This window comes from Musa acuminata, chromosome BXJ1-5 (assembly GCF_036884655.1).
Source record: "Musa acuminata AAA Group cultivar baxijiao chromosome BXJ1-5, Cavendish_Baxijiao_AAA, whole genome shotgun sequence".
Classification (NCBI taxonomy): Eukaryota; Viridiplantae; Streptophyta; class Magnoliopsida; order Zingiberales; family Musaceae; genus Musa; species Musa acuminata.
The window spans coordinates 48,292,501-48,315,911 of NC_088331.1; the positions used below are offsets into that span (position 1 = coordinate 48,292,501).

The 23,411-nt window shown below is 44.5% G+C and overlaps 5 protein-coding genes and 1 non-coding gene across 6 annotated transcripts in view; 5 read left to right on the plus strand and 1 right to left on the minus strand.

Moving 5' to 3' along the window:
- The window catches only part of LOC135675197 (protein LURP-one-related 10-like), a 1,249-nt gene extending 1,065 nt beyond the window's left edge, over window positions 1–184 (plus strand). Inside the window, exon 3 of the mRNA XM_065185472.1 lies at window positions 1–184. This exon is cut by the window's left edge and continues 107 nt beyond it. Within this exon, the coding sequence (XP_065041544.1) occupies window positions 1–76 (76 nt within the window). The 3' untranslated portion in view covers window positions 77–184.
- A 3,588-nt stretch (window positions 185–3,772) lies between these two features.
- Window positions 3,773–6,039, minus strand: LOC135675198 (transcription factor bHLH61-like). The gene is made up of 4 exons (XM_065185473.1): window positions 5,883–6,039; window positions 5,135–5,242; window positions 4,827–4,997; window positions 3,773–4,046 (listed from the first exon to the last, which is right to left on the minus strand). The coding sequence occupies exons 1-4, from the start codon at window positions 6,030–6,032 to the stop codon at window positions 3,969–3,971; spliced, it is 507 nt and encodes a 168-aa protein (XP_065041545.1). The 5' UTR covers window positions 6,033–6,039; the 3' UTR covers window positions 3,773–3,968.
- Window positions 6,040–12,010: 5,971 nt separating this feature from the next.
- On the plus strand, window positions 12,011–14,182 carry LOC103986064 (peroxidase 4). The gene is made up of 4 exons (XM_009403940.3): window positions 12,011–12,271; window positions 12,349–12,540; window positions 12,644–12,809; window positions 13,573–14,182. The coding sequence occupies exons 1-4, from the start codon at window positions 12,059–12,061 to the stop codon at window positions 13,965–13,967; spliced, it is 966 nt and encodes a 321-aa protein (XP_009402215.2). The 5' UTR covers window positions 12,011–12,058; the 3' UTR covers window positions 13,968–14,182.
- TRNAL-AAG (transfer RNA leucine (anticodon AAG)) lies at window positions 14,178–14,258 on the plus strand. The gene has a single exon. It is a non-coding gene; the product is annotated as a tRNA-Leu (tRNA).
- Window positions 14,259–17,752: 3,494 nt separating this feature from the next.
- On the plus strand, window positions 17,753–19,788 carry LOC135674861 (CBL-interacting serine/threonine-protein kinase 14-like). Its single transcript, XM_065185106.1, has one exon. The coding sequence runs from the start codon at window positions 17,881–17,883 to the stop codon at window positions 19,426–19,428; it is 1,548 nt and encodes a 515-aa protein (XP_065041178.1). The 5' UTR covers window positions 17,753–17,880; the 3' UTR covers window positions 19,429–19,788.
- Window positions 19,789–19,792: 4 nt separating this feature from the next.
- Window positions 19,793–22,693, plus strand: LOC135674862 (protein GRAVITROPIC IN THE LIGHT 1-like). Its single transcript, XM_065185107.1, has 2 exons — window positions 19,793–19,928; window positions 21,193–22,693. Exon 2 carries the CDS (start codon window positions 21,235–21,237, stop codon window positions 22,555–22,557), a length of 1,323 nt encoding a protein of 440 aa, XP_065041179.1. The 5' UTR covers window positions 19,793–19,928; window positions 21,193–21,234; the 3' UTR covers window positions 22,558–22,693.
- The last annotated feature ends 718 nt before the right edge of the window (window positions 22,694–23,411 follow it).

Genomic DNA, 23,411 nt, shown 5'->3' on the forward strand with positions numbered 1-23,411 from the left:
TTTTGACAAAATAAACAAAGATAGGTCTCGGCGTCAAAAACCTCATACGGTGGCGTCTTTTGGTATGTTATCGTAAGATTCCTATCTTTTTTTATTTATCTTTTGATAAAAATAAAAATAAAAATAGATTGTGTGGTGTATTTTGGTACGGGCATGTATAATTAATTCTCAGATGACTGTAATATATTTTCTCTGTTATGAGCACATATAGAATATCGTCTCATATGCTTTGTATTATCTTCTTAACAATGTTACTAGCGATCCAATAGGAGAGTACATCTCTTATCTGATGCTGATTTACCTGCTGCCATCCGATCCTCCTTCGAGCGTGAAATCTTCTTCATCGGTAAATAATAAATAGCAGCTACATCAAATCAACTTTGCCATGGTAACCTCGCAAGTAAAGTCGATAGAACGAGTTCTTACAGTTCGGTCGTCGGGATGTTACCTGTTTGTGCCATGTAGCTCCTGGATAGATCGCCAGCACGACCAGATTCATGAACCTACAGGCTTCTTCCTGTCGTCGTCCTCATCCAAATCTCCAACATGGCGTAATCAAACAACTACATGATGATGAATGATGATCCTAATCCAAGGGGTCTACGATTAATCTACCTCCCGTAAATCACACGCCACCAAATTAATAGAAATCATAATAAAGATAAATATAGAATGATAGCTTTATTATATATATATATATATATATATATATATATATATATATATATATATATATGCTCTAATCCTCAATTAATGATTTAAGAATTAATCATCATTTTTTTCTCTTTCTCAAATCTATTTAAATATATATTATCTTAATAAATAAAATCATCTTTTTATCATAATAGATTCTTCGTAGCATAGCATGAAAGTTTCTCTTATCTCAAGCAATACTTCCTATTCTTCAGTATCCGACGATAGCAATCTCTCTCCGTTGATCGGACATAGTGATTAGTCTCTCAGATGCATTTTGCCTGACGATCTTCTTGGCAATCTTCTTCACACACCATTCTACCGAGGTAAACACATGCTAATCTCCTCAGCACCGCTTCCCTTAGGTTTTCTTGTTCTTTGCACCTTTGCATACTTCCTCCGATCTAACCCTTCATGATCAACACCTTGCTCTTCGTTGCCAATCAATATATCGGCATATACATTTCTTCTCTAATATTTGTAAACTCCACCCGTACACATGCAATGTGTACACTACATAGTCAATTCTATCACAATCCCACACCAGCACTTCCACTTCTTCCTCAGCAAGCAGCTCTTCATTGACTCGTCATCCCACCGCAGGCGACCACCCTTACTCCCATTGCACGCAACCACTACTCTAGGATATTATTACCTTCCATCGTTGTCTCACCATAAGCAACCTCTTGATTGCTTCCTTCTCCGGCAGGCTCCCTCTCACACAACATCAACGACAATGATAAATCTGATCTGACAAGCCACTTTCTCATGTTACAAGTAGATCTAAGTGCTCTAAAGTGTCATCTTCTCCCACCCTTCCTCATGCCATCTCCTTCAACACTCCAATGATTATTCCTTCATGAAATAATTGTTCCTCTTAATTAGACCCATCTCAATCAATATAACAACTTCGATCCCTTTAAACTCTTTAAAATGTGACAACTATATATTCTAGCGAGTTTAATTCACCGACCTTCTATTCATAAATGATCTACAAGGCTATGTCGATGACTCCTTTAATTATCCATCCAAAAATATTTAAATATTAAAAAAACTTAACCTTAATAGTAAATCATAATCATAAATTATGAGTACATTAAGACCATCTTATTCTTAAGTCGTTAAAGTCTTAATTATTTATGGACTATGTTTGTAAACTATAAAAAGTTATTTATGTACTTCATCAAACTCTAAGAGCCTAATATACTAAACTTGACTTATTTTTTATATCAATCGGCTTTGTTAACTCCAAATCTGACATTTCTTTATTCTTATAATAACAAAAGGAATGTAGTATATATCTATTAGTTTATGTGGATGATATTATCATCAGTAATAATTTCATTGAGATTAAGTAATTCATTAAGTAATTAATAAATTGATTAGTCATCGAAGACATATAAACTTTAAGTTATTTTTTGAGAGTAGAAGTAAACATAAACTTTAATCATAACCGAAGTACACAAACTTTAATCATAACCAAAGGACATTCGAGATCTAATATAGAAAATAAATATACATAATGTCAAAAAAGTTGTCATTCTACTCATCTCCATTGGGTCACTCAAATTATATAATGGTAGCCCTATTACAGATTCCATACAATACCGACAAGTACTTATTTCATTGCAGTATTTATTTTTTTAATGTCCAAACATTTTATTTGTAGTTAACAAATTATCACAATTCATGTATCGACCCTCCACTGTATATTGGTCGACACTAAAACATATCCTACGATATCTTAAAGGGATTTTCAATTATGAATTTCTTCTTCATAAATACTTATAATTTCATCTCTATGCTTTCACCGATACTAATTAGATAGGTAATATTGATAAAACATTTATACCAACCTATATTATCTTTCTTGAAGTTAATATGACAGTCAAAATTTCAAGAAACATAACACGACACAAGACTAGGAAACGGCAAACGACCCCTTTTCTCATATATGAAACCAATCCAAACCAAATTGACCAATGAATTTTACTCACGGGAATCCCAGAATGTTAATTGTTTCTACTATACAACACAATATTTCTTTGAACGTTTTATACCAACTAGTAGTTATAATCAAGGTTCGTAATACCGTATCGTATCGGTATTTCGACCTGGGCTCGGTACCAGTACGGTACGGTATACCGAGCGGTACACCCAGGTGTACCGAGCGATACACTCAAATGTGCCGAGTATTGTAGCACTGCTACAGTGCTACTACTATAACGTTACAGTGCACTCGGACCGGTAACAGACGATCCGCATACTAGCAACTTGTCAGACCGGTACGTACCGCCCATATCGGACGGTACAATTCGGTACTGTAGACCCTGGTTCTAATTCTCTCTAGTAGTTGTCGATAAGCCTCGTTCGGTAATAAATAGCAGAGATCACATATTTGCCCAAGGATTTTGTGTCCCCTACAGCATCTCCACCTCGTGGTTGATTCTATTTATTTTCGCATAAAGCACTGAATGAAAATGGCCCCGTCATTAGTAGTGACTAATGGCTGACTGATAGGGAGGGAGGGAGGGCCTGTACTAAAAAGATATAACTAATCTACTCAAAAACACACCTAATGACTTGGAAGTTGAAATATGAGCCCAAGAATGAGTTTGGCCCATGGACATCAGTCGCATTACTCTGGCTGTATACAGTGCGAGATGAGCTCAGGCAAAATGTATATGTGGCACGCATGCATGCATCATAGATTGCTTCAGGGTTATGCAATTGGTCCACATCGGGCAGAGGGTGGATGGGTTCTGCTGGAGTCAACCCTAAGTTGACCCACGAATGGGTGACATGTATCATGCATAAGCCTTGTGTTCTTAAGCTCCCTCGAGACCCATTCTAAGCAACGACTAGTGGATTTATCAGGTTGGGATTGAACAAAACCCAAGTTACAGCCATTCTTCCTTCACAAGTCGGATCAGCCCTTTTCTAAGACTACCTTACTTACTTGGGATACTTCAATTCGAAACTGCGTATCGATTAACACAGGGCGACCATTAATTAATTAATTCGGATTTTCTCGAATGAACGAACAGGAGAACAATAGAAATGTGGTTCGATAATTACGTTTACCATCTGCTTATCTATGTACTTAATAATAATCTGGCATTACACACACACACTGTCTTTGCCATAGTAAAAGAGTTTCTTATTTGTTGCACATCTTCGAAGCCATAATAACAGAAAACTTTTGTGTCATCTGCTATCATTTTCTTATTACTGTTTTCTAAACCTCTCTTTTGCTCCGATTGTCTTCTGCTCCCTTAACTTTCCGCGCACTTCTTAACAGCTTGCACCACTACTTGCCTCACCATCTGAGCATCCACGCTTTCATTTTGCGGCTGCGAGGCAAAGGAGAATGAATGAATGAATGAATGCATGCTCGAGTAGAAATCAAATCAGTTGTCTAAATTATGAGTATATACCTTTCATCGAGTATATGCGACTTAATACATCCGTGTGTTTAGCATAGTATTATTCATACTGCCCCACTCGTTATACACATTTGTGTTAATGTCCCATCGTGAGTAAATTAAATTGATCTGTGCATACCTTGTGGCACTGCATTGGAGTTTCTTCTCTATACGTATGAATGAATGCATGGCTTTGAAGTGCTGTGTTTTAAGACGAAACATATCAGTGCTGCAAACTATTATGATAGAGCTTGTTTTGTTGATGTCGTCCTTTGCGAGCCAAAGTCGAAGCATTATTGATTCACGTTGATATGGACAATCATGGCCACCTACTCTTATTACCAGCAGGAGACTTGTCGTAGTATATCTATCTTGCATTACCGGATTCATGAGAAATGTTGCACACGTGTGTAGATTATATATATCATAATGCAGTAACAGAAAGCTATATCGATTAGCATATTGTAAAAGCAGACATTTCTGCCAGCTGTGTGAATGACTCTTAAATAATGCGTGTGTGCAATGTGCCAAGAACGCACAGGAGGGCGTATATGACGACGATGCTTACTGGAGAAGCACCACCCGACATAAGTCACCTTAATTCCTTAATATAACATGAGAGGAGGGGGGGAGAGATGCATTAGCAAGCATTGCCGTGAGTCGAATAATAAGAAGAAGAAGACTGGTAGATGAAATTTAGCTACTTACTTCTCCTCCCACGGCTTCAAGACGAAATGAGTCAGCGCAGGAGATGCTAGCATCCAACACCTCAAGTCCAAGTTCCTCGAATGCCTCGAGAACGGAGACAAGCAATCCCGGGCGGTTCTTATCACAGAATACATTAATTAAGAAACCCTTTTCTAGGGTTTTGACGGTAACCTGCAGAGATGTAGAGTGAGGAAAAATGATTGATCGACTATGATTTACTCCACAGGTCTGTGGCGAATAATGTATACGAATTATGAACCGGGGTTTACTGATGAAGTAACTAGCTGTAATCATATCAGAAGAGGTACCATGGGCAAGCAGCTTTCTTCCGCGAGATCTCGCTTGCATGCTTCGATGTTTTGCTTCAACTCTTCAATATATTTCAGCGCATCTACTATAATAGATGCTTCGCTTGGCTACGAGGAAGAGGCAGCAAGAAAAAGGAGCATTAGATGATGCTATAAGTGTATTACCGAGTGCGGAACGCATCGGCTATACATCAGTGGAGCAGTGGATAGATACTAATCGTATGCTTGAAACTTATTAATTATAACCTACAGACAACGCATTTCGAATACGGATGTTGAGAGAGAGAGAGAGAGAGAGAGAGAGAGAGAGAGAGAGAGAGAAGGAAAAAAAATATATAGAGGAGAAAGTAGTGGTTGATTATCTTCATAATTTGTTTAAGCGGCAGGTGCTTCCGATCTTGTTTTCTGCTCAGTTTCGCTTTCCGATGTTTTCTTAATATTTTCTGGTCTCAAAAAATCTAGAAATGTAAGGGAAGAATTCTCATACAAGAATTGCCAAGTAATATCTTTTGCTCAGAGTTGTAGGTGGCAATGTCAAAAGGTTGGCAGCAAGAAACCACAGCATAATATCTGTTCCTCTTGCATGACATAGGACAAATCTGAAGGCCACGAAATCCAGAGTAGGGTCGTCATTGAGCAAACAAAAAAAAAACTAATAGCTTTAGAACATGATCGGAAGCGTGGCTGCACGAATACATCAAGAATCAAAATGTTAATCATCTCGAAATCAAAGCACACCACTACGCACCGCGCTAGAGTTGGCAACAGAACGAAGAAGCTGCAGCCTCTCATGCAGAACCCCTTTCTTTTGCTCCCTCGATGTCATCTTTCTCTTTCGCTTCCCTCCCTCCGCGCTTTTGTGGGTAGGATTGCTCGGAGTAGGGAGGAGCTCTCGCATCCTTATATTTGTCACCTACAGTGTTCCCGAGACACTGTTAGGTGATAAACTAGGTAGGGGTCATGGATTACCAAAACTAATCCACTTGGAATCTTACACGAGTGCCGGACCGTTTCTGCCATGAAAATATAGTTCCTTTTGGATAACCTGCACATTTAACATACAGACAAACTTGGTTGACCTTTTGGATAACCTGTACATTTAACATACATACATAGTTCCTTTTAGATAACCATGGGGACATTGCTCCTCGTTGCTGAGCTGTTTTCTTTTTTCCTGCTCACACTTGGTTGACCTTGGAAAATGATCACTGTACTGCCGCATCAAAGCGATGAATAATTGTCATCCTTTCTTCTATCGCATTGCTATCATCTGGTACGTTGACATCGGGTACATTTAGTAGTAGGGGTAAGTCTGACATGAAATTGACATCGGTTACGTACGCAGGTTACTTCGTGTACGCCATGCATCCATTCTAGGCAATTTTCTTCTTTGTTACGGAAGAAGAACGTACGGTTATGCTGATGTATTAATCTTTCACAGTTTTTGCCATCTTCACGGAACCAATACAGTGGAAAAAATACATTGGCTAATAGTCCAAGCATTACTTTTGTCACGCCAAACATTCTATTGCTTCAGAAAACAAGGAAATCCCATGGTGAAACTAAACCGGTACCATATGTCAACAAGGTCGACATCGCGTTCCCCCCATGGAACTGCTGCTTGTTTGGCTTATCAACACCATTAACTCTGCGTGTCCCCCCACAGCAGCAATAATTGCAGCAATTATAACTAGCGAACCCATCTACTACTTGAGAATCTTCGAGTGCCAGTATCAGTATCCATACATCCGCCCTGTTCGAATCATTCATTAGAAACGAGGAGAAGGATGCTAACAAGAGTGCTGTAGGGAGCTCATAATGCTTGTAAATTTGCCTGATGCATGAACGCAAGAGGATGGTTAGCAGCAAGCAGAAACTTGGTCCAAAATGCTAAGCACCCACTGACAATCAGTGGTTATAATAAGGAGTATGGGGTAGCGCGGAAAGAGGGAGAGGGAAGGAGAGGAATCTGATGTGGTGCTCGTGATAGGGGCAGAATGGAAAGCGTCAAGGGGAGGTTGTTTGGGCGTGGCGAGGAGGACCTTTGTGGGCAAGGCGACGCCTGTTTTGGATCTTGTTTGCCACGATGAGTTGTGAATGCCTCCAAGTATCCCTCACGGGTTTCGTCAGCTTGAAATCGCCAGGAATTATTATGACTACATTCGAAATGATTAAATTCCCTGGGAAAATAATTTTAAAAAAAGAATAATTACTTTTAAAAATATCTAAAATATTATTTAGAATGTAATATTTCAAAACAAAAAGAAAGAAAGAAAGAAATGGTTGCATTTGCTACGATTCCATGTACTTTCAATTATAGATCTTTTAGATCATATGATTTCGGGAATTACATCTTTTAAATTGTTTGTTAAGGCTAACTCTTGTTTTACGGGTGTCGATAGGTGATGTGTGTTCCAAACGCTGCTAACTCTCGGCAAAGATGTCACTTCCAAACTAAATCGTCCGACGTCTTCGTAGCACAGCCACCACTCGGTGAATTAACATTCCGAGTCTAAATCTCTCCCCTTGTTTATTTATGCACGAGTTTTAGTTCTCATGGATTTCTAGGAAAAAAGATATGCCAGTCTAGTAGTAGATAAACAACATTTGTAGGCGACCAATCAAACTAAGGATCATTCGAATGAGGATTAATGCATTACTAAAACCTGAAAAGCATTCACAGCAAGTTATCGGACGGTAATAGTCGTATGTCGGGCGTGAACACAACGGATCGATTCAACGTACTTAAATTCTAAAGATCAATTGTACTTGGTTAATGCTTAAGCTCAGATAGCAATAGTTAAAACGCATGCCAGTCGGAAGTGGAACATAAGAGCATGCATGCACTGTGCCAACAAAACTATTGTCGCTACGATTGGCTGACTATAAAAAAAAAATAGCATCGTAGTCATTGTGTTCCAACCAGAAGATGCAGAATCTTTAGCTGATGAACTGGTCCTCGGTCTAACAAACTCTCGGCACAAGCATGACATGATTCATCACAGCAAATATATCAGTCATTTTCAACTAGTATCGTATGCATTATGTCGCAAACATAAGGAAAATGAAAACAGAAGAAATAATAATAATAATAATAATAATAATAATAATAATAATAATAATAATAATACTTGAGTAATGTACAAAGTATATGTATACACTTTACTGTTGCCTTGATGTCATCAACCTTAGAGTTGACATGGTTCGATTCAGTCTCGAAGGCACAAGTTGGTCCATGAGGCTCACGGGGGTCATGTGGGGGCGATCTGAGTGGGGAGTAGACCAAGTTGATGCGACCTGAGGTGTTGCTTGTTCGTGGAGAGCGAATTTGACGTTGCCCCATGATGCGCTTTAGCCTTATCAAGGTTTCTTCATAAATAATCAGCATCGACGAGGATGTTCCCTACCTAACCCCTCTGATGGTAAAGTTAATAGAGAATTAAAAATAATCCAACCGCTCCTCTTAAGCCTTCGGGGTTGACTTTTATATTTGAGCGACCGATGGAGTGAGGCTGACAATGGGTTAAGGTGCCCCTTATGTCGTCCAGGAGCTTATTAATATTAATGGTTGGTGGGCGTACCTCCCTGTGGGTGGCGTCAGGAAAAGACGACTATCAAAGTATCGTTTGTCAAGGCTAGTGCCTAAACAGAAAATAGTCCCTTGCACCGTACATCCAAAAAGAGGAGAAAAAAAACTATGTCATGCCACATGGGATTAATGCCCTTTTATCGCCGGGCGTGTGAGCCTTCCAGAAACTGTGATTGATGGGAGATGCCAAGTTGCTCATAGCAGGTGACCCGAGAAAGAAAAAAGGGGTTGGGCTTCGCTACAGTGGGTTAATGCATCCTAGGATGGACTAGTGCAACCCTCCCGGAGATCAAGACATGCAGAGATGGATTGTGCTCCTACCGAGGACAACAAAGGAAAAGCAGATGCTCTTTCGACAACGTCATTACGTAGATGACAGTTCTTGAATGAGTTGATAATGTCATACTTGCATCGTTCCTTTTCCTATCACACCTGAAAGATTCAAGCATCGGCGATGCCGATTAGGATACGGATGTATGTGTAGCTCATGTAGTGTGTGTGTGTATATACTTACAGATGGCGACACGAAGATGTCGCAGTAGAATAGGCTAAAGATCTCGTGACGATGCCAGGTCAGTGGGTGGTGGATGGAAGCAATTCATGGTTTCGTTGTGTGAGCACTCCTATCTCCTTGTGGCTCGGTGGGTTGTCAGCATGCCATTTAGGACAAACCATGCACGTACTCTTTGGATTCACGTGTCTCCACTTGTAATCATTGGCATGCAACAATCCACTAATTCACTTCTCAAGGGGTTTGTTTATCCTCGGCGCAGATATTTGTTTGGCCACAAATTAAGTTCAGCAAAACATGAACTCACACACAATCAAACCATTGTTCTTGGAGAAATGGATCCTGGTCTCGAGCAAACAACTACTTGTGTAGCATGTCAACTATATATCTCGTTAGATTCAATCAACTACATTTTCTGTAGCTACCTGTGATCAACATGAACTTTGAATTGGATCTGCAAGGAGAACAAATTTTCCACATCCTCAAGTTATGTTTCATATTATATATATATATATATATATATATATATATATATATATATATATATATATATATATATATATATGTTCAGTTGGAGTTTGGGATTTTGATGCTAGTTAAGAAGGTTTTGGGAACATAGGCGTTGTGTTATCCGGCCCTGGCCTTGTGAACTTGCCTTCTTTTGGCCCATGGATCATCTTCCATTTTCTTTTCCACTCTGCACATTTAAGCAGGCTAGCTAGTGCATGATCGCCTATGTTCCCACGTTTAACAGGCGGCTAACTTGGCGGGGTACTGTGAATCAAGTCTGTGTTTTGTGACATGTTCAGCAAGTTTCTATTGATCATTTCACCGATCGACGCGGGCAGGCCAATGATTGCTACTTACAAGCGGTAGAACATCAGGAGCATGCATGTGGAACGATCGACGCATGGGAAGAAATCAAATCACCTACAACTTTTTCATGCATCCTAAGGTTTGATTGAGACGCAAGCAAATGGCGACCAGTGTTGTTTCTTGTCCTTGTCCTTCTCTCTCATGTCGTTGTGGACTTCATGACTATTAGGAAATGCGATGTAGTGGAGAAGGTAAGATATGGTCGACCCCATTTGGATTGCATGATCCACCGAATTAAATGATTGATCACAACCTTTGCACTCGATTAGTTCATAAGTCACGTAGCTTCAATATGATACTTTATTAACTCTTTGAGAAAGAATCAATCATCTATTTATTCTACTTTTTCAAAAGTGATCATCCCTATGATTAAAAAAAAAATTAAGCAAATGCTACAGCCAACATAACATAGGCAATGTTAATGATTTTCATACTGCTGGGTGTTCGCTTATAATTGAAGGGCCCACGTGGTGGTGAAGTTGCGGATTAGCAAAATGAGGGTCTATGATCTCAATAACATGAGCTTTGAGTTAGGTCCATAATTTGGATCGTATGTGAGAGAACTCTTACCTTGCCGAGAGTATATAACATGCGGTAGATTTCCTAATTCAAGTCTAGTTCTCTTTGTAAATCGATATTATTGCTTCAATTGAATTGAACGACAATAGTAGATTCTCCATCATCTCGATCTTCAATCCTTTCGTCGTCACCTATACATGACGAGAATACACCAAACTATAAATAAATTATTTGATCCCATAGTAATATTATCAAACTATAAATAAATTATTTGATCCGATAGCAACATGACGCCAACAACTTTTTCAGGCTTTTGGATTGGACACGATACTGTTTTTTTTTTCTTCGAAAAGGAAATATATTAAAAGATTAAAGAACACATACAAAATGCTCCACTGATCCTATTACCTGAGATGGTGCTTTGTGGTTTTTAACATGCATGCTTGGAAACAGCATCGAAATCACGGTTAGCTCACTTACTGTTGTTGTAAGGCCAAATGACAAGCTCGATAGCCTTCTTGTACACAAATCATGAGCTATTCTGAACACAGAGTTAGCAGACACAGCATGTGTAGTCTGCTTCCCTACTCGAAAAGTCAAAGCACGTACAATCAAAATAATGCACGTCCTTCACAGATGTTCAACATTGTGAATCATTTGAATGAAAGCTGTTCGAGACAGACAAGTTCAAACATCCCGTGATTGTTGCCAAGAATTATTAATAATAAAAAGGGCGTTAGGTGTGCTCGTATCATTCATTACCCCATTTGTTACAGGATGGTGATTAATGCACAGGTACACTTCATTTCTAAGGATGACGATGACATGCCCTTTCGTCACGAGTGTTTGTTCGATCGTGTCACTCCTTTCAAAACCACAAGGAACGAAAGAAATAGACCTACGTCTCTCTCTCTCTCTCTCCTGCATATGTTTTTACGAAGAGGAAAAGGGACGGTTCCTTTCCGGTCTCTCTTCCATCATGTCAAAAGTGCCTAACCCTAACTAAGAAAAGGCAAAAAAGCCATCATAGATGATAAGATAACCTCGATCGATTTAAGCAAGAGCTGGCCCGGGTCACATTTTCTATTACCTACCTACCACTTAATTTGCTGTCTCCTACTTGAAAAAGAAACGACTGTTTGTTCATCCACTTACAAAGTCAAACAAGCCGGCCATCCTTCCACAGAAACCACTACTGTAGCTTACCCCTTCCAAAACCCACCCAGACACAGATGAATCACTCTCCGAGCTGATTAATCATCTCCCACGTCCTCTCTATCGTTTGATTCCATGCAGACCATTCCAACGCAGTAGGTATGACGAGCAGCCGTCACGAAAGCAACACCCGCTTGCGCATCCCTATATTTGTCGACCGGATGCTTGTGGCCTGGCCATCACAAGTGCTTTCTGTGCAGTCGTCCTTCCAGCCATGGCTTCCTCTTCCAAGGTCTTTGCTCCTTTAGCGTTGTTTCTTCTTCTCCTTCTCGGCAGCACCGCTGCGGAGCTATCCACAAACTTTTACTCGTCGTCGTGCCCCAGGCTCTTTAGCACCGTGAAATCCGTTGTCCGGTCTGCTATCTCCAAAGAGAAGCGGTTGGGCGCTTCCATCCTGCGCCTCTTCTTTCATGACTGCTTCGTTCTCGTAATGTTCTATTACCCAAACAACAACAGCTAGCTTTTCACTATTCTTTGGCCCTGATTTATAATGTGCGTGCACAGGGGTGCGATGCGTCAGTGCTGTTAGATGACACGCCCACCTTTCAAGGGGAGAAGACCGCGAAACCTAACAACAATTCCTTGAGGGGGTTCCAAGTCATAGACCAGATCAAGAATGCGGTGGAGAAGGCGTGCCCGGGGGTGGTGTCTTGTGCTGATATTTTGGCGGTTGCTTCAAGAGACTCGGTGGTCACTGTGGGTAGCACTCATCATCATCATCATCATCAGGGTTTCATCTATATATATATATATATATATATATATATATATATATTGACCGAAGCACTTTATTTAGCAGCTCGGAGGGCCTTACTGGGATGTGAAGTTGGGGAGAAGGGACTCGAGGAAAGCAAGCTTTTCTAAAGCTAACAAAGATATCCCCCCGCCAACCCTATCACTTAGCAAGCTTATCTCCAAGTTTTCAGCCAAGGGCCTTTCAACTAAAGACATGGTTGCACTCTCCGGTAAGGATCCGGACAACCAAGCTTATAAATTGCTCGATTCAGCTACAGTAATGCAGAGTGGTAGGGGCCTTATTCTTGAAATTAAATTCAGATGCATCCGATTATATGTACCATGCGTCAAATTGCTCAGATTATATAAGGACCACTGATGTATCTGACATGAACTGCACACAGAATCAATCTGCGTTGCGTTTGAGGTGTTGTAGTCGCTATCTCGTACGTCCCCATTTACGGTCACCCCTACCTACCCCACAGCTAGGGGCTGAGAGGTCTCGCTCTGCACTTGACACGTGAACAAGTGACGAAGATCATTCGAATTTTGCTTTTCGACGCAGAAAAAGAAAAGACAGGAGGAATCTGCGATCAAGGGTCGCGAGATTATTAATTCGACATCGGTTGATGGAGACAAAGACAGGAAATTGAATCGGCTACTGGAATAGACACTTTCTTACGATGGGCTTCGCTTTCCTGACCAAATTATTGGAGACTGGGGAGCCACATACCCCGGGATTAATTACAACTCACGATTATTACTTGCATAGGCCGAGAGAAATAAGAGCGTAGCTGTTTTTACGTAATCACATGGAAGGTTGGTATCCTATGTTGTCCAAATGTCAATATCTCTTGCTGTAGGGGGACCTTAGTTAGGTCCTCGATTATAGTTTTGACTGAGTCGGTGGAATCAGCATGAGGGTTGGGCTGAGTAGGTAGGTTGATCTGATCCATGAACGACATTTTGATTTGGTTCCTTCTCCCGCTGCAGGTGCACACACGATTGGGCAAGCACGGTGCACCTCCTTCCGTGGTCACATCTACAACGACACCAACATAGACGCCTCCTTCGCCAAGACCAGGCGGTCCAACTGCCCTCGTACCACCGGCTCCGGGGACAACAATCTGGCGCCGCTGGACCTGCGGACCCCCACCCACTTCGACAACTCCTACTACAACAATCTCATCAACTTCCAGGGCCTCCTGCACACGGATCAACAGCTCTACAACATCAGTGGCTTCATCAGCTCCGTGGTCAAGGCCTACAGCGGCAGCACCCACACCTTCTTCTCCGACTTCGTATCCGGGATGATCAACATGGGAGATACCAGACCCCTCACGGGTTCCGAGGGCGAGATCAGGAGGAGCTGCAGGAAGATCAATTGATTAATCCACTACCGTGTTTTGTGTGCAATTTGTAACAGCGCCACACTGCATGCGTTTCCTGCGCGAATGTGTCTTCCGCGTCGAGTTTAACCTATTTCTTAAGATCATCAATTAAGTATCGTCTTATCCATCATGTAACAATAAATATAGTCTTATGTACTTTCCAGTTTTAATTCCTATAAATAAAATCAAGAGTGCTCTATACAAACAGTTGAGATGGCCGAGTTGGTCTAAGGCGCCAGATTAAGGTTCTGGTCCGAAAGGGCGTGGGTTCAAATCCCACTCTCAACACTTAGTTTGATTTTTTTGAAAGTACTTGCTTAACCAAATGCGCTTGCGGGACCAGTGAGAGAACATAATTGTCGGATAAATTACAATTGTCATAAATAACAGCTCCACGATGGCCGAATTCCAGAACGCGACGAGCATCAAACTCCCCGACCTATGTAGAAGATTCTGCTACTTGGACCAAACTTTTAAGCCACCACTCGAACAAGTCATTTTTGTAGAGACGGCCGACGACATGCATGACACCCCAACAGAACAGATGAAACGAGGCAGCTGCTGCATGAAACATCTCTCGGACTGACCCTAAACATACTTAGATTAAGGCAGACGAGAAAAAGGATGACAGCAACCTACATGTGACCAGTCGCCGCATAGCTTATTATAGTAGTGGGATGAGGCACCTGATAGATACTGTGCAGTTTTAAACTGGGACGACATGCACGAACAGTGGTGACACCTCAACCAAATCTCTCGAGGACCGATTTCTTCTGACGATCACGGCGTCGACGGAACAGACTAAGGCGGGGAATCCGTTGGAGTCGGAAGCACAGGATGGAGCCACCAGCCGCTTCTTCATCATCCGGTACTCTGGAAGAGAAGGAATGCTTCTGCCGAGAATCCGAGGATCCCAATCGAGAGAAGGGGGACGATGGTAACGATGACACTGGCGACTTGGCCATCGGCGGATGCGGCATGCATGGCTTCCTTAGAGTGAGCCTTCGGAATAAAGTGGCCAGGTAGCTGAATGACCTGGATGACTTTCGTTGCTTCTTGGCGGCCATAGTCTTCCTGGGGTGGTGGTAGTAGGTGGGTGGCGGGGTGAGGGGCGGGAGCTGTGAGGCGGCAAAGGTGGCTTTGGGCGTTCCCGGCTGCGACTCCCACACGAAGGGCACCGAGGCTGCTGCGACTCCATGGTAGACCCTGAAGGAAGGGGTGGCGGACAAGGAGTTTTCCTTGGAGAGGAGCCTGGCGTAGAACGTGCCCTCTTGCTTGATGCGGATAGGGCTCAGGGAACTGCCTGAGCTTTTGGCGAGCATTTCGTGGCTGGCTTGGATTTGAGAGCCGTCGGCAGCGCTACCGAACAAGGAGACCGGCCGGCTTAAAAAAGGACTAGGCGATCGATCCATACGCGTTGGAATCAAGCGACGATCAATGCATGGTCCTGTTTGCGGAGAAACCTAACTTCCTTGATATTAATTAGCGCTACTGCACACGCGCTGCTCCTGCCTCCTATTCACTCGTAGACGTTCGCCAAAACTGGATGATACATTGGAACACAAGAACGATTCATTGTGACCCAAGGATGTATAATTTGCCTATTTCGTGCTGTCTGCAATTGATTTTGCCTCTCTAACCCTTTTTCTCCATGAATTCCGATGGTACATTAGAGAAGCTGGTGGTGATGATAATTAAAAACTGGGCTATTAGCCGATGGCGGTGGATTTCCCCTTTAGATTACGATCCGATGTTTATTGAAATGGTGGATTTCCCCTTTAGATTACGATCCGATCCTTATTGAAATGGTGCCTTGGTGGGGACCCTAAGACAAAGCAAGGAAGTAAAAGCGTGCTGCTGTCTTGTGCACCAAGAAGGAACACGTATGCTATCATCAGGATGTTACCATATATCCCTTTCGAGCATTGGTCCAATCAGAGTAAAAGTGTCGGTCGATCGGTTGACATGGATGCGGGGCCACTCATGCTCTTATTAATCAGCAGTAGTACACCACGTACGATTTGGAATTTGGTTTCTGATCTGATCTATGCCGTAAGTGCAGTGCATTCAATTCAAGTCACATGTTCGTTTCTTATACTACGCTCGCAAGTTAATAAACGGAGCACTCGTTGCCGAACACATCTAGCGGTCATTTATTCTTTGATGGAGAAGGAACGCCGGCTAAATGGCACAGTGACTATCTCGAGTCTAGATATATATATATCTGTGTGTGTGAGGCGTAAGACGTAACCTTGCATGGCGTTAACTCATCGTTTGATTTGATCCGCGTGGCGGACAGGGCAGGTAAGCGTGCGATCGTGTAATCTCCATCCCTCGAGCTGTTCTCGTGTCTGTGCGATCGTGTGCGGCGAGTACGAGATCCATAACATCTGTTGTACCTTGTCGAATCGTTTCTGTCGAGATAAGAGAGCGGTTGTCCGCTTGAATCGAGGGAGCCATGTAGCGGTCAACTCCAACAGGCTTAACAATAAAACACACATAAATGTTTGGGTCCCATGCATCACACGTCCGAATAGAATCCAAAACTCCGCCTTTGTTTGGCGTTTGGGCTGCTCAATCCTTATCGGTTATAATGTAATGGTGGAGTAGGGATGTTGGATCCATAAATCTGGCCCCCGAAAAAATGAGTTGGGATGGAGATGTTGATCCGAAATCCCACCTGGTTGGATGGTGCACGATAACCAGTCACCGCGAACATGGCTTTTACTTGAATGAAAAAGGCGTCGATAAGAAACGTGGAGGCCCTCCCTTCCATGGATGCAACAAAGACACGAGGAAGTGTGCAGACAGAGAAGAGTCTAAATTGCACGATCAATCTCGTGTGTTGTGTAGAAGGGAAGTTGGGCTATTCGTGAGAGAAGCTATGGTGTATGAGGGAAGTTGGGCTCAGATCGCATCGCAGAAATAAACATTTCTACTATTGTCGCTTCGAGGAAATAGTGTGAAACCATTCTTGCTGGAGCAGCTGCTAGCCACGAACACGATGCAGGCGTTGACTAAATTAAACACCAGCCGCTAAAGTCCTTTAATCGACTGATCTGTGGTGACAGTCGCAACGCGCATCTCCTTTCCAACAATTCAGATTCATCGTGATTTCGTCGTCCTTCATGTCGGGATTAGAAGGAAGGAAAAAAGGACAGAGACATCGGGCCACAGGAAAAACAATGACACCGCAGTCAGAAGAAGAAAATATTTAATGATGGACGGTGAGATGTAGGGGAGTGTGGTGCAAGAATTGCCAACGATCAATCAAAAAAGCTAGCTTGGAGTGGAAGCCACCGCTGCCAACAATCCAAGTGGCATTGCCGGTGCAGGATAGACGTCGTCACCTGCCACCTCGTCCTTTTCACGTGCTCTCCGTCAGCGTTTCAACGAAGAAAACAAATCTACCAGCAGCAATTTTTTTATTTTATTTTATTTTATTATGACTTAATTGAGTTCATATACATATAGATATCCGGATGTGTATTGTGAAAATCCAAACACGGGGTTTCAATTTTCATGTATATATATTATGTTTATTATGAATTTTTATATAATGCTCTTATCCTGAAATTTTTATCGTTGCATCTTTTTTTCACAGGGAAGACGTTTGTCACAGAATGAAAAATATGCAATATATCTGATTCACACATGAAAAGAAAGAGTTCAGTTTATTCAATCAATTTGAGGAGGGTACATAAATAAATAAATAAATATACGTGATGATATTAAGAAAAGAACGAAACCAAATAAACGAACGACAGAGAGGATAGTTTGAGAAATACAGGCAACGTTATCTACCGCAGAGAGAGAGAGAGAGAGAGAGAGAGAGACCCCCTCCTCTCCCTCCGTCGTGTCTCTCACGTGAGGGGACGACCGAGGTTGTCGGTACCCGGTCCCGGTAGCTATGCCGGATCACTCCGCCGACTACCTCGCGGGGGCGCCGTCACGCACTCACCATCCTCCTCCGCCTTCGTCTTCGTCGTCGATACGTAATTCTCCGTCTGCTGCGCCGTCTTCTCCTCTTCCTAGCCAAAGCGGCGGCAAGAAGGTGATCGTCGGGCCGTACGAGGTGGGGCGGCTGCTGGGTTGTGGAGCGTTCGCAAAGGTTTACCACGCGCGCCACACCGGAACGGGGCAGAGCGTTGCCCTCAAGGTGCTGTCCAAGCACAAGCTTCTGCGTTCCGGCCTCGCCGGCAACGTCCGCCGCGAGATCTGCGCCATGCGCCGTCTCTGCCACCCCAACATCCTCCGCCTCCTCGATGTCCTCGCCTCCCGCTCCCGCATCTACCTCGTCCTCGAGCTGGCCAAGGGCGGTGAGCTGTTCTCTCGCCTTACCGGCCGCGGCCGCTTGACGGAGGACCTTGCCCGCCCAATCTTCCACCAGCTCCTCTCCGCCGTCGCCTATGCCCACGTCCACGGGGTTTTCCACCGCGACCTCAAGCCCGAGAACCTACTCCTCCTCGACGACTCCGCCCATCCTCGCCTCAAAGTCTCCGATTTCGGCCTTGCCGCCATCGCCGACCAACTCCTTGTTCTTCCTCATCGCCACCTTCCCGATCGTTCCCCTCCCGTCTTCCGCACCATCTGCGGCACCCCGGCCTACGTCGCCCCTGAGGTCCTCTCCTGCCGCCCCTACGATGCTGCCAAGGCCGACCTCTGGTCCTGCGGCGTTGTCCTCTTTGTCCTCGTCGCCGGCTACCTTCCCTTCAACGACCCCAACCTCATGGCCCTATACCGCAAGATCTGCCGCGCCGAGTTCCGGTGTCCCCGCTGGGTTTCCCCGGACTTACGCCGCCTCCTCGGCCGCCTTCTCGACCCCGACCCCGCCGTCCGTATCTCCGCCGCCGAGATCGTCCACGAGCCCTGGTTTCGCAAGGGCCTTGACGCCGACCGATTCGCCGCCGTGACCCGTCCCCATCGCCATGACCTTGACGGCCGCATCGCCTCCAAGATCGGCGACAGTGGCAGCGAGGAGGACCGCGACGGAGACCTCAACGCCTTCGACCTAATCGCCTTGTCCCCCAGCCTCGACCTTTCCGGTTTCTTCGCGGGGCTCGAGTTGGCGACGCCGTTGCCGTGGAGGGAGAGATTCATCTCTGGCGATTCGGCGGAAGAGATCCTAGCCCGTGTGGAGGCTGCGGTGGCGGGCGAGGAGGGGATGACGGTGCGGCGGTTGGGCAAAGAGGGTCGTGCGGGCGCGGCGTTGGAGGGGCCCGCGGGGGAGTTGGTGGTGCTGGTGGTGCTACGACGGCTGAACAGGGAGTTGGTGATGGTGGAGATGGAGACGGGCGTCGGGGACGGGAATGGAGACTTCTTGAGGGAGCGGCTCTGTCCGGCGCTCGGGGGCTCCGTCGGCGAACCGGACATTCGGGGTTCTGGGTCGACCGGATGCGAACCGGATTTGGTTTTGTTCGACGAGCGGGACGAATCCAGCTCGACTAGCTCTTCTTAGCAGCTAATGATGTCACTCACCAGGACTAAAATTATAAATGAGAGAACCACGTGTCCTGGTGACTGGACCATCGCCCCAACAGTAGACGTCGTCGATCCAGGCAGGATTCGTGACACGACACATATGTACACATTCCCTTGGCCTGTGTATTTAGGGGTTCATACACATACAAAATCACAACGTTGTCTTCCCTTGTGGCTAACGCTTGCGTTGACTTGTGAAGATGATGACTTTTCCACCCCCGTTTGTGATATTATGAGAAAAGAGGCAATCATTGTTGGTTTCTTTTTCATTTTATGATTTTTCAATAGGTCGGAAAGGTCGTTTATATGCAATAAAATATTATTTTTCTTTCTTGTAGGAGAATGGGTATATTATTGCTGTATTACGTAATCTCGGCTGAAAGATTTAGCATCGAATCTTTCTTTCCAAGCATTCGCTGCAGCTCTGGGCGGGAGCGGAGCATCCGATTAACGACGTCTATGGAATTGCTGCAATAGGTACATGTATAAAGAAAATTACAAGCCCACATGTTAAACCTTCCGAAAGCTTGTTTCATTTTTATGTCTTCTTTCTTTTGGTAAATATAAAGAGGAAGAAAATGTTTGGCACAAGCGGATTAAACTCTGGATATTGTTCTGTGGCTCTGAGAGAGCGAGCCCAACATGTAAAAAAGAATAGCAGACAAGAGTGATGGGCTGTACAGGCCGGCCGGAGAACAAGGGGTGGGTGGTGTGATGGCACGGCCGTGCGGTGGTGCTTCGTTTCTTTATGCAGTAAATACCAATACGACATCACATGTATGTCTTTTGCGTGTGTGCTTGACACATTTTAGGTTCAGCACGAGGAGGCGGAGGCTCGACCGGCCGCAGCTATTGGGAGTATCTCCCGGTGTGGCTGTGAGTCGAGGTGAGTGGTGGAACATCAGCCAGATTCTTCCGAGAACACCGATCGATGCGAGCATTAATGCACTGCTCACCAAGTGGGCGTTTAAAATAATGCAGGCGTCGTCGTTATTTAAACCCATCTTACCATGAAACCATGATCGTGTCTCGTCTTTCTTTGGAAAAGAAAATTTTGCATTGCCGATCCATTAAATACATGGTTTGCTTTTCCAACGTTTGTCTTTGATTTGAATTCGCGTCCCATCGTGGTTCGGGTGGTACAGTGCTCCTCGGGGAAACCTCCACTTACTGTCCTCTGTCTGCCGGAAACCAGGGTTCCTGTAACCAACGCACCGCCCGCCCGCCCGCCCATCCTCTTTGGCATCTCCACTCCGGACCAGTTCAGCAGCCGCAGTAGAAACACAGTACCCTCCTCCGCTTTCTCCATCCTGATCCTTCCCTGCGGCACCAATTTCTAAAACCCTAAACCTCGCGTTTCACTGCTCTGCTTCTGACTCCGGAGCCCAAGGCATTTGTCGCCGTGTTCCTTCTTTTCTCGTACCTTTCTTTGGCTCCACCACCCCCGAATCCTGCTCTCCGTGTCCATCTGTCGAAGGTTGTGCTTTTGCTTCGTTTCCTCCTCTCTTTTTCGGGCTGCAACTGATCTCGGCTGCCGGTTCTTGTTTTGGTAATATGTTGCTGCGTGTTCTTCTTTCACAAATCCGCTTCATTTATGTTCTTATTTCCTACTAGTTTGCGGTTTTGGGACCCTACAAGTAGACTTTTGGTTGCTGCTCAAGTGTCGATCTATCAAGTCCTCGATATGTTCCGTCGTCTCCACGGAAGTAAGACAAACCTTGCAGCTTTTTGACGTTTTCAGGCCTCTAAAGGAACAGTTGGCGTTTCTCTTCTCTTCAAATTCATGGATCATGTGGCACCACCGAGAACCAGCACAAGCTCCTCCGGGTCCGGCTTCCTCTTGTCAAAACTGTGCAAGCGGCGATCCGTCACCGTATCGTCCTACAACGACAACCCAAAACCTAACTACCGCTCTTCCAGTGCCGATGCTGGCACTGGCAATGGCCCCGATGATAACCGAGATGGTAAAGTGCATCCCCAGCCACTGGAGGAGCCTCCGACTAGAGTCTCCAAGTGCTCAGAAGAAGCTGTGATCTTGAAGCTATTCGATGCCATTACTGCCCTCAAGTGTGCTTATGTGCAGCTGCAGCAGGCCCATCTTCCTTACGAACCCAAGAAGATCAAGATGGCGGATGATGTCATGGTGTCTCTGCTGGGGACCCTATCTAGTCTCCAGGAAGCTTACAGCTCTCGATCTGCGCTTCACTCGCAGATTCAGGACTGTCAGGGTGTGTTGGCACAGTTGCAATCCAAAGCGCGCATCAAGGATTCCGAAATCCGTCGACTGAGGTGGGAAATGGAGGAGTTGGAAACAGAAAACGCAGCGGTGGAGAAGAAGGTTAGGCAAACAGAGAAGGTGTCGCTCTTCTATCCTAACTGGGAGGCGACACCCGCTCTGTTTTCCCGTGTATGCAGATCCACTGCGAGATCCTTTCACGACTTTGCAAAGCCAGTTATTAGCTTGATGAAAGCTTCGGGGTGGGACCTGGATCGCGCCGTCAGTTCGCTCGACGATTCTCTTTTTTTCGCTCAGAGGGTGCACAAGAAGTATGCGTTGGAAGCATATCTGTGTCGGGTAATGCTCGGCAGGGCAGCTGAGGACGAAAGCGATCATGGGTTGAGCATGAATCAGTTGGATCGAGTGATGACTTATCAGGAACCTTTTGATGCCGTGATGGAGGATCCTAATGGTTGGTTTGGTAAATATTGCCGAGCAAAGTACGCCCTGGTGGTGCCATCCAAGATGGAGCGCTCCTTCTTTGGGAATCTCGACCAGAGGTCATTTGTCATGAGCGGGGGGCATCCGAGGACTCCATTTTATGAGGCATTTGTGAGGATGGCCAGATGGGCTTGGGCGTTGCAGGTGATGGCCAACTCCTTTATTCCAAAGGCGGAGATGTTCTATGCCAAGAGAGGCCATGACTTCTCCAAGGATTTTATGGAGAGTGTAGCCGATGGAGTGATCTGCGAGGAGGAGGGAGGGGAGACGCTTGAAGTTGGATTTACGGTGACGCCAGGCTTCCGAATCGGCAGCACCATCGTGCGCTGCCGGGTCTATCCGTGCAGGATGGCGTCTTCCGTCGACGCTTCAGCGCGTGTGCTTTAAACTAGTTTTATATATATATCAAGTGTGTGTGTGTGATCTTGTTCTGCTTTCTAACTTGCAGAAGCGGCAACTATATATGATCGTACGTGTCAGCTCATACTATTTATATATTTATATTTGCAACACTACTCTTTAACCTTTCCCGTCCCATATAGCTCATGTTTCATGCGGTCGTCATGTTCGAGATGCTACGGAACCATAACAGTGTTAGTCCCCATCTTTTGATTTGATGATAGTCTACGTGCAGCAAAGCAATGACCGCAAGAACAGTTCGAGACAAAAGGGTAGAAGAATGAGGGCAAACCGAACCTCACACATTGTGATGTGTACTCATATTGAGAAGATGTAGCGAGGGATCTGATAGAAATAATAGAAGATAAGAACAAAGCTTTATTGAATATTTGAAGATGCTTCAATACATTAACATGTTCCCTCTCCTATTTATACAAATTAGGAGGAAGGATTTTAAATAGAGGATTTTCCTCAACAGAATAGAGAAATTTCCTCATATAGTTAGGAAAATCTTATCTTCTATCATGCCCCCGCAAGATGGTGCTCCTGACAAGGATACTAATCTTGAATCGATGCAAAGAATTGTTTACAAGCGAGATGCTTCATGAGTAAGATAAGTGTAGATCGCTGCTGCTGCTGCTGCTGCGATTGCTATTGTTGATTGCTGTTGCTATGATGGCACAGGCGTTCCCTTCATTCTCCTTAAGTCTGCCGAATGTTGACAGATCAGCGAAGACTACCGCGGTGAGGAAGATGAGGATTGACCACGGAGCCTCTTAGGAATGCAACGACGTTGGTCGCTGGCCGAAGGGTGAAGCTTCACTTTTCTCAGCGACGTTGGT